Source organism: Chelon labrosus, assembly GCF_963514085.1.
Source record: "Chelon labrosus genome assembly, chromosome: 13".
Taxonomy (NCBI): domain Eukaryota; kingdom Metazoa; phylum Chordata; class Actinopteri; order Mugiliformes; family Mugilidae; genus Chelon; species Chelon labrosus.
Genome location: NC_140346.1, coordinates 26647903 through 26667292, shown reverse-complemented (window position 1 = coordinate 26667292; position 19390 = coordinate 26647903). Strand labels below are relative to the sequence as shown.

Here is a 19390-nt window from a genome sequence, read left to right as displayed (position 1 = left end):
TCACACTGATTTATGTAATCGGTGCAAGCAGACACCGTAAAAGCAGAAGAGAATGCGACTCGACCGCTAAGCAGATATTGTGGTCTGCTTCCAGGTGCTTTGATGCAGACCTGCGAGGCCGCCAGCCTGGCGACTGTTTACACACAAATTTGATATTCGGCCGTCACAGAGAGCTGACGCGAGCTATGAAAGCAGAAGTCAGCGGGAGCCGATGAAGTGTTGCATGTTACAAAACTGTGAAAACAAGACACTGAACACCAGAACGTTTGGAGATGACAAAACTCTTAATGCTTCTAAAGTTTATCCAGGGAGACACCTGCACAGTAAGGACGTATTAAGGCACCTATTGAACTGAAGAGTTGGTTGAATGTGCAGAAGCTCCTCAGCTCGTTCACTTGGTTTCCTGTCAGGGAGGCCCCCGGCCAGAATCTTATTCCCCAAAGTCCTGCCTTCATGTGATCACTTTTTTAACTGAGTGTGTGAGAGTGTGTGTGTGTGTGTGTGAGGGCGTGTAGAGTCGGCGTGGATGTCGTGCCTGTTCGGGTGGGTTGGAGGTATCTAGTGTCCCGTAGGTCACAAGAACACATAACACGCATTCACCGCTGTCCGGCCGTCAGCGTATCGCTCACAGGGCAGTGAAGGAAGAGAACAAGTTTTGTACAGACGGACATTTCGTAGAGTGATATGATCTTAATGATGAGAACAGAGACGTCAGAAGCATCCCAGAGTCCCTGGTAACTCACCACAGATGATAACACATTACATTTACTGATTTAATTTATTCTGCGAAGGTCTGATGGAAACTTTATGCTCTGTAATGTTTAGAAATATCCAGTTTTGGTCTTATACTTGTGTAAAAACGGAGATATGCAGCTTACTATGTTGAGATGCGGGACTTCAAACTTTGTGCTGAGTGACTGACATTTTATCAAGTACAGTAAAGCAGCAACAACAGGTGCAACCCTTGCACAGCTATGCTGATGGTCTGCAAGAGGCATTCGGAGTATAAATTATGAGCAGGATGACATTGTTGTCATTTTGTTAATGTAATATTGACCTAAATCAACATTTCCTATCATCAAAGTCACGGTTTTCGTTAAAAAGCATTTGGATCTAAATGAAAAGTTTCCTGAAAATGTATTAGACTTATACAATTCTGATTATGAGGATGGCTTGCACCTGACGGCAGCTTTAAACTGCAGCCCTGTGCGGCAGACAGGCAGCAGCAGGTGGAGGTGGTGGCACTCCCTGGACGGAGCGGAGGAATGGAGGGATGGCGGAGGAGGAGGAAGATTAGGAGGAGGAGGAGGAGGAGGAGGTGAAAATTTGAAATGCCTCACAACCCAGTCTTATTATAGGTCAGACTCACATCTGCGGGCCTCCACTCGCCCGATGACTGCTCCAGTCCTCGCCGTCCTGTGAGGTGTCGAGCGGTGAATTGTGAGCAGCTGCAGGAATTTCTGTTATCATTTCAGATTTAACTCAGAGATATCACATTTACATTTTTAGATTTTTCCCCCTTTGTTGTAAATGACGTGTATCCCCAACCATAGCGTAATATTTAGCTTTAATAGATGTCTTATTTATCGTCCCTTATTTGTCCTAATCTGCTTTATCAGAGAAACCAATAGTTTCATCTTTCTTCAAGGGAGTCAGCGCTAAATGTGATATTTTGGACATGTTAAGATATAATTAGTTAAAACATTAAAACAGGATCCCATTCAAGTCCTCTTATTAGCAGTAGGCGTGCAGGCCTCCTCCTCCTCCTCCTCCTCCTCCTCCTCCTCCTCTCATTTCTCCTCTCCTCTGCTGTCGCTTTCACAGCCATGTAATATTGATGCAGACACTGGGGGAATAAAACATCGAGAAAATGGAAATTGCGTTTCAAATGCTTTGACGCTTTGATTTGAATGAGCAGACATCACCGCCCCACTCCTCTCTGCGGTAAGCAAACCGGAAATGCAGAAGTTTAGAGGAGTATTCAAAAGAAGATTTTATGTCAAAGAAGAATAACAGGTAAAAAAAAAAACTATAAAATTCACCCAGGAAGCAGAACAGCACCAACAAGTGAACACAACCTTCCTTGCATACGACTGCACCGCTATCCTGAGACTACAAAATGTTTAAAACGATCGAGGCTGCTAATGTGTAGTCAAAGCTGCTGCCGCCTGACAGCTCCCACCATGAGCTTTAAGTCTGAGGACAAACCAGAAAGTTAAAGAGCTCCTTGGTGCTGTCAGCCTCTCTGCAGTTTGTCTGCGAGGAGCTGGATTAAGTCGTCAGGCGTCAGATTTGCTAAATGGTTAAAACGACAGCTCAAACAGGGCCTGACAGCGCTTTATAACTCCAGCTCTGTGCAAAAAAGCCTCTTTGCCAGTTGTGCATGTAAATCAGCACGTGTTTTTTTTTTTTTAGTGCTGGAATTAGGTGCAGGAAGATGCCTGCAAGCATTTCTCTTTTGGTGCAGGTCATCGAGTGGAGCTAAATGGAGCAGAGACGTACTGAACGCCACTTGTTCTATGTTTATAATGTAGCAGGAACATCATGACCACTTTCTTATTCCCGAAACCTGTGTTACCCACTAGAACGTGTGGTCCCCCCTCAGAAATAGACACTGGTACAAGTAAGTGTTAGGAGTGAAGAAGCAAGAGGGCTTCATACATATATATATATATTTGGACGTATATGTGTTATTTTATTCTAGGAAAGGTGCAGGAATTACAACCACGCTCAGAACTGATTGGAATATTGACTCAAAAGCTGTTTCATGGACAGATGTGAGATATTCCTTTCACTATTTTTTGACCCATAGACCCCCTGAGCCCCTGGTACTCTGGGCAGCTGCTCATACAGATGGTGCATAAATGAAGCGAGACGGCCAGTTTGGTAAATGCAGGCCTATAAAACGTCTCTGCTTCACTTTATTAGCATCTGCAGAAAACTTTGAGGCACTACCTTTATTATTATTACCCCATCAGCCTCTGTGTCTCTATATAACCCCGTCTCTCCCTCCTGTTGTTTATGAGTTTGTTGTCAGTTATCCGTGAGTTTGTTTGCTGCGTTTTTAGCTGTTTGTCCCTGTTGATTTCTGGTTGTCCTCCCCAGCGTCTCCTCACTGTATTTGCAACGTCTCCTGATTCCACGCGTCTCGGTTTCGTTTCCATTTTTGCATTTATTTGGATGAGTAGCAGGTTTTCGTTAAAGTTCCCTTTTTGCTTCCTCACCCTGCTTCGCTCCTCCTGTGTCTCGCATTGAGTTCTTCTCCTTTTTCCTGCTACATGTGACACTTTTCAAGCAGAGCTTATGAGAAAGAGGCCTAGGATTGAGGAGGGTTTAAGCAGGCATTATTTCTGGAGTTGATTTCAAGTGTGGCCTTTGCTTCTGGAAACTGTTGCCGTGAATGCACAACACGTTAAAAACAAGCCTGACCTTTTACCTGCTTTACTGCTAAGAAACAGTGAAGGAATATCCATCTCCAACTCCTGAAAATAAATGTCTGAAAATGGTTGTAGCTCTTGCATAGATCCTCCAATTTGGATTAAATACCCTGAAATTAAAGCTGTGGGTCTGCACATCAAATCCATATTCATTATGTGATTGTAACGTCAATATGTTATATTGAAATAAATGTATTTGGACCAGACTCTAAATGACAGAACAGGTTGTTTTTCAGTGCATTTACTAAACAATCAATGTGACAATGCAAAGAATGACCCATGACCCGTCTCCATGTAAACATTTAACCGTCTGCATTCATCAACGCTGAGCTCTGCTTCCTCACTGATGTTCCTGTTTTCAGAATGAGCCTCTATACCTCTGCAGCATTTGGTCTTCCCGTGCTCACGGTCAAATGCTTCAATGTTGTGACTCTCTGGCGCAATCACAGCTCAATATAAATGACAAACAAATGATCGGCATTGTTTCTACGCCGATGACCGTCCATCTCTTTTAAATGTGAGACAAGCAGCAGTGATCTCTTAAACCCGTCCAGACATCCATGAATGCAACGGTGTGACGTGCGCCGCATAGTTTTTTGTTGTCCCGCTCTGACTTCCAGCAGCAGCCGCCTCGTGAACCTGACCCTGCTGCTCTAATCCTGATCTGAGGCGACTCAGAAGCCTATTAGATGCACGAGGTAATGACGGTATAGTTGGCTCCATAGCGCCAAAGAAAACAACCACCAATCTGCCCTTTAAAAAGTTGATAACATTTATTTGACATAAGTCCCTGCAGCAGCGGCGACGGCAGCAGTAGCATCAGCATCAGCGGCGATGCAGCACATGACGGACAGCTGAGGATGTGGTCGTGATTTATTTCTAGGCCGAGGTATTACCAGCAGAGGCCAAAGATAGACAAAAATATTTTTTTCTCCTCACGCTCTTACACAAGGGTTCATACACAGAGGAAATACCGCCAACACTTTTTCACAATTGGTGGCAGCCGGAGCAGATAAAGCTAGTCGGAGCTAATGTTAGGACAATCACAAGACCAGAGGAGGGAAGCAGGGTCTATTCCAGACAGCAGACGGACTGTGAAATACTTCAACAATCAACGTGAGGTCGTAAAAAAAATCTGCATCGCCGATTTCCTCTGAGACGTTCATCTCTTTTCTGAGAGCCGACTCCTTTGTCACAGCTCCCAAAGAAGAGTCGGCTCTCTATTTAGTATCGTTTATCGCCTAATATTTTAGCCCAACACAGCAAATACATATGGTTTGTGTGCTGAAAAGCCCTTTTGCGTTCAATGTTTTTATGAAAAGCCTGATAATTGTCTCATTTTGTGCAGTTATTCTGTTACGAAAACATTCAATACAATTTTAATGAAAGAAAAACAAAAAACATTGCAATCAAATCCACACAAGCAAAAGCAGAACTAGTAAACAAAAGGTACAGATGTCCTTAGTGCATATTGGCATGACACATCACTAGTCTGGAGGCCTGACGTGTGAAATGAAATGGAGGCTAAAGAATTCAGACAACAATCTGACCTAAAAGTGTCTGAAAACTCAAAAGACATGTGGGTGGGAAATCTGAATCTAACCTTATAATGTAAAGCAGACATGCAGGCACACACTTCATTGATTCTCCTCCATTTTTCATAAAAAAATCAAATGAAACGCCGTCCAAACTTGTCGTCACCTCTCCACGGCAACCACTTCTCAAACAGTCCCGAGGACTGAGCCAGAGACTCCACAATAAATAAATCGTACATGCAAAGAGAGGAGAAAAGACTTTCTGTTTTCATGAGCGACTCTGTGTTGGTAACTGCAGTGAAGTGTTTACAGCAAGGTCTGTGTATCATCCACACTAACAAGAGCACGGTTTCTGGAAAGACGCTCGGCTATATTTAAAGGTCTGTTTATTTGTCTTGACAAGTACAGCTCGGCCTGTAAACGTGTTGTCTTTTTCATGGAAAGTCTGCGTTACAGATCAGAGGTGAGAAGATGCTATTGGTCGCATTATGGGAAATGTAGGCTGTAAAAGAATGATATCTAATGACATCTTTGACTTTGTGACCTTAATGCCTTTTCTTGGATAGGTGTTAGTGGAGAAAAGCAGGAAGTAAACGTGTTGAGGCTGGGATGGAGCCTGCAACGCTGCGATGACGGCTACAGCTGCAGTTTAAAGGGCATCTACTCAACCAGTTGAGCAACTGAGTTGCCCTAAAAATACACACCTTTTCCTGCACTGAATTCAACACAAATTAAATTCCTCAGCCTTTTTTGTAGCTATAAACTGCAGTTAATTCCAATACTGACATTTAATCCTTTTACTGTAGTAACAGGCTTCAAGAGGAGGTCAGAAAATATTAATTTATTTCATTTCATGTTGTATTTGTATGCAAATAATGATTATTAAAAGTGATTATCTGCTTTGTAAACCTGAACCCTGGAGCCTAAAGGGGGGATACGGTTCATCAGGTGAATGCATGAACACTTAAATAACTTCTAGACTTCCAGAGGACAGAGGAGAGAAGAGGCTACATGAACACGGTGCTGACTCTGCGGGGCTTTGACTCCCACTGGGACTCTGAGCTGAAAATTTTCAGAAGCGTTGCTGCTGTGAACCACTTCAAATAAAAACAGCAACCAAACGGCACACCGTCCAAACCATTCAAGATTGTTGAGATAGATCCCAGCATGTTTCCTCCCTGTTTGAGACATCAGATGGACAAAACAAGACACACCCGCAGGCGTCAGCCTTTAGACAGGAAATGCCTTCATGTCAACAGGAAACAGAGATATTTTTGACAGATTGACTTGGCACATGGTGAGAGAGACTCTGGTTGTTTTGGGATAAAACATAGCAACAAACTATAACCCGTACCTTAGAGTTTAGGGGATGAATACATTCCAGCTGAATGTCAGGATATTTAACGTTATCTGCTCTGGAGTCATTTGTTTATACGAGTCTTCCTTCCTGTAAAATCCTCTCCGCTCTCAGAGGGAAGTTTGCCGGCAAATGTCCGTCAGCCGGTGTTTCCTCGCGAGGTCTCCCTCCTGAACCGCCCAGCTAACTCTTGACCCTACTTGACCCCAGAGATGCTGGTCTCAAACGGACCCCACCCGCAACCACAACCACCACCCAAAGTCAGTCGCCAGGAAACTCTTATCAACATCCATCCTTTCTTTTTTGACGTCGGCTCACGGACACACACACGCCCTCACACTAATTATACCTGCAGCTTTTTGTTTTCATCATATCTTCCACACCGACATGTCATTTTGAAATAATATTTGTTCTGATTTCTGAAGGTGTTTCACTAAAGTCTGCAGCTTTACAATAAACAGAAAAGGAACATTCAAGATAAACGAGTCTTGAGTGTTGCTTGTTGCTCCTGAGCTTGATTAATATTAGTTTATAAATCACTGTGTGACAGCTGGATCTGTGACACTCTAAATGTTAGAGTGTCCTTTAAATAGTTTTATATTATGCTGTTTTATGGATCTGCTATGATTTAACTTCAGTACTTTCATAAAAGCCCGCCTATTTATTTGATTAATACTTTGAAAGAAGTAAATAATCAGCAGTAAAGTAGTGTTTTGGCTGCAAATGCACCTTTTAGCTCAGTTTGATATTCTTGTAAAATCAGAATGACAGGTTCAAAAATGTCCAGTGCATTGTGGAAGCCAGTGGCTCCCATGTGTTGATGATCCCCCATCACAAAGCGGGTGTGTTTTGGCTCCGAGATCTCAGTACCCACTTTGAGCCGTCGTACATACCAGGCTGGGGGGGGGGACGAGCTGCCCTGTGGTGGAGCAGGGACTGGGGGCCAAACAGATCCTATGACCATCACACTGCAGCTGTCGTTGGTGTGTAACATTAAGACAGGGACTCGTACTGCCACCAGCTGCTCTGACAGCTCGGCTTATCGAAGTTAAAACGCTCAGAGCTGAGTCGAGTTTTTAGGATAAATAATGTTGTTGTAACCTGAATGGTTGAGTCACATCGTTTCCTGACAGTTTGACGTGTCCCCCTGACACAGCGCTGATGGGATAAGTTCAAAATAAACATTCATACTATTTTTAAAGCAAATTGCAATTTACATACTTTTAATTAGATGTTGTTGTACTTGTTGTCTGATGATGGAGACCCCACCCATCAGGCACAGCCACCGGTTTAAATAAAGACTCAGAGAAATGTTCAAGTATTATCTGACCCCGCTCTGATTACAAAACACTCTTATAAACTCGTAGTGACATGTCACGCTGCAAATAGTTACCATAAACCTCAGTGAACACACGAGTGTTTGTAACCAGCAGCTGACATGTTGGAATAAACACAAGCTGCAGCTGTCTTACTGAAACTGTCTTTGCGTCTAAACAGCACACTATTGTTATTCTCTCCAAAGTCAGCAGTGTGGAGCCTGCAGGCTCCTCCATAAACTATTCTGCAGAGCTCCCAGCAGCTCCTCTGCTGCCAAATGTTAAACCGACATTTCAGAAAATAAAACAAGTTTTCCGGCTGATATAAAACGGAATTAAACAGACGCAGAATGCAGCCGCGGGGCAACAAAGGCACGGCTGCAGGAGATGCACTAACACCAATGCTGTTCCATAAAGTGAGCTGAGAGTTGCCTTAAACTGTGACACCTGCTTTCCTCTCTGCTACAGCATTTTCCAACAGCAGCAACAGAAAGCTCTCTGCAGGCTGCTCCGTGTCATCACCCCAGAGACTTTACTGAACCTCATCCACCTCCTGCCTACCTTAATTTTCAGCCTCGGTGCGTCTCCTCCGGCAGTTCAAAGGTGACAAACCTCCACCTGCAGCAGCAGAGTTTCAATCTCAGCCTCTTTTCTTCTCTCCCTCTGACTGTGTCTCTCTCACAGTCACGTCCTCTTGTCACTTCCTTCTCTTATTGTCTGTATTAATTGTTTAATCTTTTCCCCCTCTCTCTATCTCTGTGTCTGAAACCTTTGCCCCTTGCCACCAGCCAGCCTGTTGCTCCCCTCACTGAACCGTCAGGCCTGGCCCGGGCCCATGGCATCTCCAGGAGGGATGCAACCGACTAACTGATTGGCCGGAGGGCAGAGAGATGCCCCCATATTAGGGCAGCAAGAGGCGGGGCAGCTCGACTATTATGAAGGAGGGAGGAGAAGAAGATAACAAAGTTTATGACATAGTAGACTATCTGTATGAGTAGTGAAACTAGTGACACTAGTGTCTCAGATGCCTGCTGCATGTTGTCATAGAAAACCTGCACAAAGTAGTTTGTTTTATCAACTCCATCATTTGCAGGAGATGTTTTTAGGATTCAGATGCTTTTATGGAAGTGTCCCAAAGGCAACCTGAAAGTGAGGAGCTTTAAAACTAAATGGTGCATTCATTTTTAATGACCTGAGGCCACAATTATCAAGAAAATACCAAATTCACTACAGCGTTTCTAAATACCGCTGAGTTCAATGTCCAAATTGAGCCACTTGGGACACTTAACACAAAAAGGTTATCCAGAAATACGTAGGAGTTCTTTCCAGTAAGTTGTTTGTTGGTTAGATTTCCAGTCGAGCCAAATTTAACCAAAAAACTGGCTCTGATAAAATCTTTACTTTCAGTAAATGTCTGCACGACTCCTCCAACAACTGATGCTGGAAAGTTATTTTTATCCCAAATGGCTGAAAATAGCATCAGGAGGCCTTGGTTCTAGTTTTAGAGACAGTGTGATGTATTTCAGGGTAACAGCTGCTGTTGTGAGCTGAATGTTGTGTATATATATGTGTGTGTGTCTCTGTATGTTTCCCCTCCCTGTATTTACAGATGATTGTCGTAAAGCGGATGGAGGCTACGGTGCGGTTTATTCGTGCTGGATGGCGAGTGAAAACCGCCAGCAGCCAGCTAAAGTATTACTCGTAGCAATCGCAGCGATGCCTTTGTTGATCCCTGTAGCTAAATTCTGCACAGAGCTCTCCCACTGAGCTGCCTGGGATTCTGAACTCGGGGGGCTTCGTTCTTAAATCTGAAACCCAAACATCACAGCGGTGGTGCTCAAACCAGTTTGCATTCAAAAGCAGAAGCGTATCCATACGCCCCAGCCTCATGTAAACTGATCACACAGCACCAAGAGAAAGGATTCTAAACTAAACAAGACCTCACACCCACTGCTTTGAAATTAAGTAGAGAGACGGTTACTCAACTGGAATAAATCAGCTACATGAAAAGTGCTTAAGTGGCTCTAGGAAGCAAATCTGAAACACGGATTCTCATTCATACATTTTCTGTAGCCACTGGTCCTCTGGAGGGTGGCGGGGGGGCTGGAGCCTATCCCAGCTGTCATTGGGCGAGAGGCGGGGTACCCCCTGGTCTACCCAGTGTATTGCAGGGCTAACACAGAGAGACAGACAACCATTCACACTCACAACTACGGCCAATTTAGAATCACCAATGAACCTAACCAGCATGTCTTTGGACGGTGGGAGGAAGCTGGAGTACCTGGAGAGAACCCACGCAGACACAGGGAGAACATGCAAACTACACACAGATTCAAAACCGGAACCGTCTTGCTGTGAGGAATCAGTGCTAACCACCACGCCACCATGCCGCCCACACAGATTCTCCTCCTAAATAATTGTTAACAGGTGAACAAATGTCAAACACATATTAAGAGACTATTATTAACTCCCTAAAAGAAGATGTCGGAGGTCCTTAGAGACGGTTTATGCAACATGAGGATTGATAAGAGTGTGAAGAAGGATGCAACAGCAGATCACAGTGAAAAGTGATCAGTTAAAATGATCTGCTGCTGGTTCAAGTTCATGCAACATGACAGATCTCCTCAATGTCCAGACAGTTTGAAACGTTTTTAATGGTTTGCACATACGTGTACAGCACTTTTCTAGCTTAATGGTACTTAATGGACCTCTCATTCAGAAAATACTGGTTGTTTAAATTTTTATTCATGTAATTTAATGGCTAAATAATATTTTTTTATATTAAATAATGAAACGCATACCTGTTGTATATCATTTGTTGCTTTAGCCCGCTAGCTATGTTACTTCCAACAGTTTGTGCTTATAATCCTGCTGGTGCTACTTCCTGTCACACCTGCTGTTTGTCTCAGCATGAGAATAAATCTGATAAAATAAAATGCTAGCTGCAACATCAGGGGACATGAGATCACAAAGTGTCTTAATTTGCACAAGGAGCTATATTTTTCCTTTTGTATATTTTAAATCCAACATATTAATGAAAAAAAAAAAGATGGTAGAGCACTTTATTTCTAACTTTGCAGGTACATGTTTAATCGTTGCAGGCCCTGCACACATGTGACAAAACTACACGGGTGTTTTCACTTATTAGCCTTCTTCTCTGGACTGTTAATTTTGCATTTCCTACGTTAAGTTCCCTGTTCATAAATTGCTAAACTGTTCTTCTAGACTCCAGCAGTTGCCTCACAGAGGAGTTCTCACGATTTACAGCTGATGTTACCTCTTGAAAAGCAAGCATTTTATCACCAGGAGCGGGTTTTATTTGAAGGCAGCTATGTAAAACTTTACTGTTTTCTCCCACCTGTTCCTATTAGCTCACTTAATTCCCATCGTGCTCAAACTGAACAGAGGACCAACATGTCAAAATAAATGAGCATGCAAGATTTTTAAACCTCCGGGGCTTTCCAATCCACATTCATCTGCAAACCGCTGTCCCAGAGCCACAGAGCCAGCAGAGCCCCCGTCCAGACCGCAGTCCTGCCGATCATCAATAGGTGTCCCTCTGGCTGGCGAGCCAGGCGGAGGTGGGGATGTGTGGAGGGGGGTGAGTTGCTGTCGGAGCAGATCATGCAGCCAGCACTGTGTCAGCTAACATGGTCATTGTTGCATACCAGCTCTCACACAAAGCCAGGATTTAGATCTGGGGGAGGCCTGGGAGGCTGAAACAAGGGCCGGGCCAGACGGGGGAGAGAGGGGAAGGCTTCTGTTTACATATCACCCTGACGACAACAGATTCTTTTTAATTTTTCCTCAGCGGGATTGAATTAAAAACACTGTACTTTTCAAAGATTCATTTTGGAAGTGTAAACTCTGCACGTGACAGCGGTTAACGTGCCGCTGTGATTTTGTGAGTGAGGATGGTCAGAAGAGATTTGGCAGAGGAGGAAGGGGCTGTTGTAGAGTGTTGACGGGTGAGGAGGGGTGAGATGTGGTATCCTGGCGTAGGTCTCATCAGACCACAGCTATCAGCTATGCCCTCATCAGCGCTTAAATGGGCCAAGAAACTGGAGCAGGCTGTGTGTGTGTGTGTGTGTGTTACAGTAAAAACACGTCTTCTCCAGCTGCCTGTCCGAGAGGGGAGGTTATTAATTTCAATTTATGTCGACTGTGACCAGAAAATACTCATTCCTATAGAAAGTCTTTAACTTTAACTAAAAGCACATTCAACATAGTAACTGACTCCAACAAGACTAGCCGGCTAAAAACAATTTTATTTTGAAAAGACGATGGCCACCTCAAAAGTGGCAAAGAAATGAACAACCAGAGGTGAAAACCCTGTTGTAGTGTTGCCTCTATTTCCCCTCAGAGTTTGGGACTTTCCACTGACATAATACGTTCCCTATCCCCTAACCTGCTGCTGCTAACCTCAACTATCTCAGCTAAGTGCCTAACCCTAACTGCAGCCATGACCATAAACCTAATTATGACGTTTATCCTAAAACCTAAGTGCTTTAACCCACAAAAAACCCACAATGGTCATGAAACGCATACATGCACACACACACAAACTTGTGTTTCTATCTTTCTTAGTCCCTTACGCCCTGATCTGATAGTAAGCTCTATCCTAAAACCAAGTCTTAACCATACAGTCAATGATCTTAACAGGTTTCACCCCTGAAAAAGTTCCAAAATGACCGAATGGCTCCATGACATCAGTGTTCAAATGCCAAACAGTTGAATCATCACAGTAACTGTTTTCAGAGACACAATGGTCACTTCCTGTCTCGGCTTCGTCTTGACCTGGACGACCTCTCAGTGAGTTCACCTGAAGTTATTAATAGAGATGAATGTGTCGGGTTATCCAAACACCACTGTAGCCTGAGAAATGCTTTTTGATATTTAATAATTATCGATTTTATAATGAGGATGTAAATAGAAACCAAAGATGATTAGTGTCGAGTTAGAGCTGGATTAAGATTTCTCATTGGACGGCAGCTCTGCCCAAGAAGTTTTGCTGACAGTCTCTTCTTGTATCCCACTAAAAAAACAAAACTGCTCAAGGAAGCATAGAGTAGTCTCAAAACGATTTTAGCCAGAGGAGCTTCTCTCCAGAAAGAACCTGTAATTAGACTCTCTGTGAATCGCTGATTAAAGACCTTTTTGACTTTTGACCAGAGTCTCTCGAAGTTCTTTTTCCATCATAAAGACTGAACGCGCTCAGTCCAGATTAACGTTCTGAATTTAGACAGGCAGATTGTCAGGAGTTTGAATCACAGAGGAAACCTGCACAACATCCACCTTTCTATCTGTAACCATGTTTTTCTGTTTGTTTGTTTTTTAACCTGAAACAATAGCTGATGTTTTTGTGTGCTATTAGACTAGCTACACAATGATACCTGGTTCATTTTTATACAAAACTGTTGGTGCAAAGGCGAGTAAAAGAGTGCTGCAGGGTTTCAGTGATAAAACTGAATTATATGTAGCATGGACACATTTTTGCATAGATGCTAATATCCAACTAGCTCAGATAAATTCAGATCTCTTAACACAAAGAGTCAAAATTCAAAGACAGAGAGTAAGCCACAGTGAGAACATCAAGTAAACTGGAGCAGCAGCAACAACAATCAAATCAGCATCTGGTCCACAACTCATCAGCCAGAAATCAGTCAGACACAGGAACAAACAGGTCCCTTTTTTCACATTAAACAGTAGCATATGTACAGATGGTAGACTGAGCTTAAATTTCAGGATTGGCTTAAAACGCACCCAAAAGATTTTAAAGAGTTTCAGCAGCATCACAATATTTTGGTAACAACAATCCGATCCACTAATGCTCCAAGGCATACATACAGTATTTATATAACTTTTAACCATTCAGATGAAAGACACATATTCTCTCTATACTGGAGGATTTATCTGGTGGTAGAGTTAGCAACAACTTTACTTCATGTCCCTGAGCCTCCTCCTGCTTCGTCAAATCACTCCAGAACCAACATCCAACATCCTGACAATCCTGAATCTCAACTAAAGAGTTTAGTTTTGTCCCGAATTATCAGAGGATCAGAGAAACCTAACCAAAGTTTTGCCAGAATCTGAACCCACAACCTCAGTCTCTCCTAAAGCGCAACCGCTACAGCAGGTATCTCTTTTTTATTTGTATGGCAGTTGTGTTGCTTCATGTTGTAGAGTAGGACCGTGATTCATCCTGACCTGCATTGGAGGAGGGCGTCCAGGTGACTCTGAATATTCCACGCAGACACTCACACATGGTCCACAGCAGGGAGCCCAAGGAGGAAACGCACCGATGGAGCAGCCCACACACGGGCCGTTGGGGCTGGGAGAGCTGGGAGGCAGAGATGGGGGAGGCAGGTGGGTGTCAGAGACGAGCCGGGGGTCGGTTTGACTGTTTGGCCCCAGAGGAGACAGAGCTACACCGTCAGCATGGATCACAACTAGAAAGAAAGCAAGAGAGGGAGAGAGAAAGAGGGTGGAGAGGTCCCAGGGCTGGGGGAGAGAGAGGGATGGATGGAGGGATGGATGGAGAGCAGAGAGAGAGAGGGAAGGGATGGATAGAAAGACAGAGGAAGAGAGGGACTGTGTCATCGGTGTGTGTACGTATCAACATATGGACCAGTGAACTTTTATTTCTTCTGCAAACCACCACAGAGTGTGAAATACACATTGGATATTCATGTGTGTGTGTGTGTGAGGGCAGGGTGACACCAGCGAGACGAGGCAGGACTGAGGTGTATTAGCTGTAGTGGACAGTCAGCAGTTTGCTGGGACCCTCCGTAAAGCCCCGCTCTATTGTCTGTGGCGCTGGCGGCTTTAGCTGCGTCCCAGCGGGGCCTTGTTCCTGGGCTTAGAGAGGATGGACACTGGATACCAGTCAGACACAACCACAGCCACAAACCGGCCAGCATGACCTTTGCTTATGGCGGTTCATCTCCAAAGGTGCTGGTTTATATTTGTCGTTAAAACTCCACTACCCTGTATGTGGCATTCAGTTGTAAATCCATAGACGTGAATATTACATTTCATATTTTAAAAAATCGCCTCTTAAAACCTTGAGTGACTTTAGTTTATCAGTAAAACTCAAACAGGAGGGAGTAGAGCTGTCAGGAACTATTTTAAAGAGTGGCTTAATGCCTATTTGATGTTGTTAAAGTAGTTATCGAAGAAATAATGGACCAAAGAAGAATAAAAGGGTTTTATTTTCATGGGATTTGTTTAAAAATATAGAGTAGTTACCATTTTTCATTGCCACAGTAAAGTGTTACAGGCCCCGTTTTATTTCTCTGATTTCTATAAAAGCCACTTTTTAGGTTTTGTTCTGTAAAAATCAAGTTTAAAGGGCACCTCTCACAAGTCTGTGAAGCTTAGAGCAGAAACGTCAAGGGGAAGAGATACGTGACTGAAACACTGATGCTGCAGATTCAAGCAGGCAACACACACACATAAACCTCATCTGAATCAAATGAAGACATAAATGGACTGGTGTTTGTTGTGGCTCTGTTACTGTATATATTACCTATATTTGTACTCGTGTACCCCACTGAGGCCTGCAGACAGTTCAGAAATTACTGTTTGTGTGGTCAGGAACAACAGGACCGTTGTGTGCTTCCTTTTCTAGTTGCAGAAGCAAGTTTTGGTTTGTCTCCTCATCTGTGGAGCCTGTTAATCCAGCAGTGTTTCAAGGCCAAGTCCTTACTTCTGTCTCCATTCTCAGTCCTGTCTCATGTCAACGTCTGGCACGGCTGTAGCTAGGAATGGAGAACTCATATGCAGACACCAGACCAGAAGAGGCAGGGGCAGGGAAGGAAAGACCTTTAACGAAACTTTCTACAGAATAAAAGACTAATGATAAGAAGGTAATAAAAAAATAGTCCAATCAAAGTTCAAGTAAAAAGCTAATCCAGCAGAAGTGCCACGACAATACAAACGGTGCAAGAAATAAAAGGAAGGATGGGACTTTGCAGACTTTAATAATGCTTCATCATGAGCTCAAGAGTCAAAGTGTCATGGATTTTCAATGTGAGGTAGGACCCAAATCCAATGAGGCAGGAGTAGGCAAAAAACTGAATTTAATTAAACAAAAGGAATCACAAAGCGCTGCTGAGACGGCAGGAGAACCAAAAACAAAAATCAAAACTTTCAAAAAGACAAAAATGTAACATTACAAGACTATAGATTGTAAACAGTGGGAACACAGAGAAACAGAAAACAGTACGACAGAACAGAGGACAAAGGGAAAAGCAGGACTATATATACACACAGGTGAAAGCAATCAGGGCAGGGCAGACAATTACACAGGGAAGGTGACGAGAAACAGGTGAAACCAATCAAGACATGGAAGACAATCACAAAGGCGGGAAGATACAGGAAGGGACACAAGACAGGAAACCAAGAACTTAACAAAATAAAACAGGAAACTGAAAAACATGAACCATGAACACAGGAATCAAAACACAGAACCATGACACAAAGAGTTGTTTTTTTCCTTGAGTGATTAGATTCATTCGTTCACTAAGTAAATGTTGCACTGCAGCATTTCACCTGTAATATAATTCTGCTGCACACAGTTAACATCCACCTCCTTATGAACAAGAAACCTGGACCGTGATTCTCCACCAACATCAGCACTAACAGATCATTCTCTGATAGTCAGGTGCATTTTTTAACGTGCATTGATTTTGGATGATTCTGCGAAACCCAGAATAGATAGATAGATAGATAGATAGATAGATAGATAGATAGATAGACAGATAGATAGATAGATAGATAATTTTTACCACCAATAACCAAACTGCAAATGTGCAAAACACTGTAGTCCAGAGTGTCATCTGTCACACACAGATGATAATTATAATGTTTTTAAAATCTCTCGTTGCACTGTACAACCTGTATTCTGCAACAACAATAAAGGCTATTCTATTTTATTCTATTCTATTCTATCTGCTGCATAAAAAGGAGATTGTCTCACATTGACATTCTCTATGCTCTTGCTCTTCTCTTTTATCCTCCACTCCTCCCCTCTCTTATGTCCCATGTCCATCTTTTTTTTCCTGTCTCTCTGGCCTCCAGCAGATCTTACCCTCCATGTGAGCTGAGTTTATTCCTGTTGAAGAGCTTTTCTTTGCCGCCAGCACCTTGGTGCTCTGCTCGCTCTGGGAGTTTCAGGCTCTTGCTTCTATAAAGCGTCTTCAGACAGTGTGGCTTGTTATTGACACCATTTAAATAAAATAAAATTGAATAATAGGCATACTGAGCTAGACCTAGAGTTGAAGAAGCTGAAAGGAAAAATATTTGAGGATTTTTTCCTTGCCGTTTGTAGCTGGAGCCTATCCCAGGTGTCATTGGGTGAGAGGTGGGGTACACCCTGGACAGGTCTCCAGTCTATCACAGGGCTAACACAGAGAGACAGGCAACCATTCACACTCACAACTACTGCCAATTTAAAATCACCAATGAACCTAACCAGCATGTCTTTGGACAGTGGGAGGAAGCTGGAGTACCTGGAGAGAACCCACGCAGAAAGGACCCAGTTGGCCCATGGATTTAAATCCAGATCCCTTTTGCCAACCACCACACCACTGTGCCACCCTAATCCGACCTCTACCTCCTCATAAATCGGTACTTTTAAAATGGTACTTTGTTCTGCTTTGGATAAGAATTAGAATTCCTACAGCTGAGACTAGAGGACTTGTTTTGGGTGGCATTGATGAAATGACTGACACTCTTGTTTGTCTCAAATTGACCCGATGATCATCAATTTTGTCAGTACTCATCCCACAGGAACCAAATTTGATCCAAATCCCAATCTGACATCAGAGAATTGGACTGACCTAATTTATCTAGAGTGTGATTTCTGCTCTCACAGACGCTCTCACAGAGCATTTGTTGCCTGGTCAACTCTCAGGATGATAAATGCAGTTTCTGTGCTCATTAGAAATTATGTTTGTCTGCCACATGCCTCAGCTAATCCCTGCAAAGTGCAGAGTAGCTGAGAGCTGAGTCATCCACGCACACACAAACAGGCACACACACGCACACACACACACACACACACACACACACACGCACACATACACACTTCACATGGAGCTAAAGCTGAGGATCCTGTGGGTTTAACAGATAGCGACTGAGAAGGATCACTCTCTGGTTTCCTTCGGCTGATGCCGGCTCACAGCTCCGATCTTCAAGCTTAAAAAATTTGTCGACACCACTCTTCTACGTGTTCCCACATCTCAGGCAGATGAATTATTCGTTTTTTTATTTTCTATTTTAGACCTTAACCTTGCTGTCAGAGCTGGGCGTGAGAACACAACCAAACAGGAGCAGTTTAATGAACATCGCCGCCTGTCTGTGGTTGTTTATTGGATGAAGCTCACAGTGATTTCAGGGCAGTGTCAGACAATAACAGGACTACTGTGCTCTGTAAACCAGCTGTGTGTAAGAACATACAGACACGACAGATGCCACACGTTCTGTGGTGGAAAGTTGGTCTGGAACTCTGGATGGCCAGATCCATCAGATTGTTTGGGTGAACAGAAGCGTAGCAGTAGTTATACAAGTCATCTGAACTCCACAGAGTTTAATTAGTTTACAACTTAATGGCTCTGAATGGTTGCATGCACAGGTATTTCTATTTTATCTATAAAAAATTTAAATTTGGCCCATAATGAAATCTAAATGGTGTGTTACTGGACTCATATTCTGATTAGAACTGATCTACACCAGGCTGACATATCATTTTTGGATAAACTGCCAAAGACATCTGAGTCATGCATTTGTCATCAGGTTAAACTGTAATAATTATGGCCGCCAGCTCATTTTATTTATTTTATTTTCATCTTGCAGCTTCTGCAACTTTCCAAACCAAAAGGAGAACATGGTAAACATCACACCTTCATGCAAAGATGGTCACTTTCAGATTGAGAGATACACTGTATTAGCTCTGCATAAACATGCAAACACTTGATCTGCTGGAAATAAATCCATTCTCAGTGAGCCACGTGGGGTAAACATCATGAGGAGTTTACAGGAGGGACAGAAACATGGAGGTAGAAAGAAAAACTGAAACAAGAAGTGTTTGAAAAGATGAACCAAGCTGGAATCCATGTGGAAAAATCTTGGCCATCTACAAAATAAATTTAGTGTAATAAGGCTGAGGGAAGAAGGGCTGATCTGATGCTCCACAGCAGACAGACCCACTTTGTCGATAAAGTTTTATTCTGATTGATGCTTTGGGTCACGTAAATACATACTCTATATCGTATCTGATCAGATGCTACCGTTAGCGTTCTGCTTAAAGCACCTGTTTCTGTTTGTAGGCTCCAGCTTCTCAGAGAGCTACCAACACAGGGTCCTTTCCTCTTCCCTTTCCTGCAGCTGTCCTCCTCTCAGTCATGATTACATTCAGTTTCTTCATTAACCGATCTCAAGGGAGGAAAATCCTCAAAACTGGAGGTTGTTGGGGATTTGTGGATTAGCCTAATTATCCGTTACTCCCACGCTGAAACTAAACGATCCTAAATGAACTTAATTAATTTGTTTTTGTCTCTTGAATGCATTCAGCTGAGCTTTAAGCAGGAGGGCTGATCTTACATTTCACCGTGGAGTTTGAGACAAGATTTTCTGGAGACGTTTTAGCTCTTCATCTTCAGTGTGTCAGGTGAATTAAAGATCTTTAATGAATGACACCGGAGACCCCGTGGAACCGGTCGGCGTCCGCCTGTCAGAGCCATT

The 19390-nt window shown here is 43.2% G+C and overlaps 1 protein-coding gene across 1 annotated transcript in view; it reads right to left on the bottom strand.

The window, feature by feature from the left end:
- Positions 1–13910, bottom strand: part of prx (periaxin) — a gene marked incomplete at its 5' end in the record, with an annotated part of 36886 nt that extends 22976 nt beyond the window's left edge. The window contains one exon of the mRNA XM_084558830.1: positions 13853–13910. Within this exon, the coding sequence (XP_084414956.1) occupies positions 13853–13910 (58 nt within the window). The remainder of the gene's footprint in view (positions 1–13852) is intronic.
- Positions 13911–19390: the final 5480 nt, after the last annotated feature.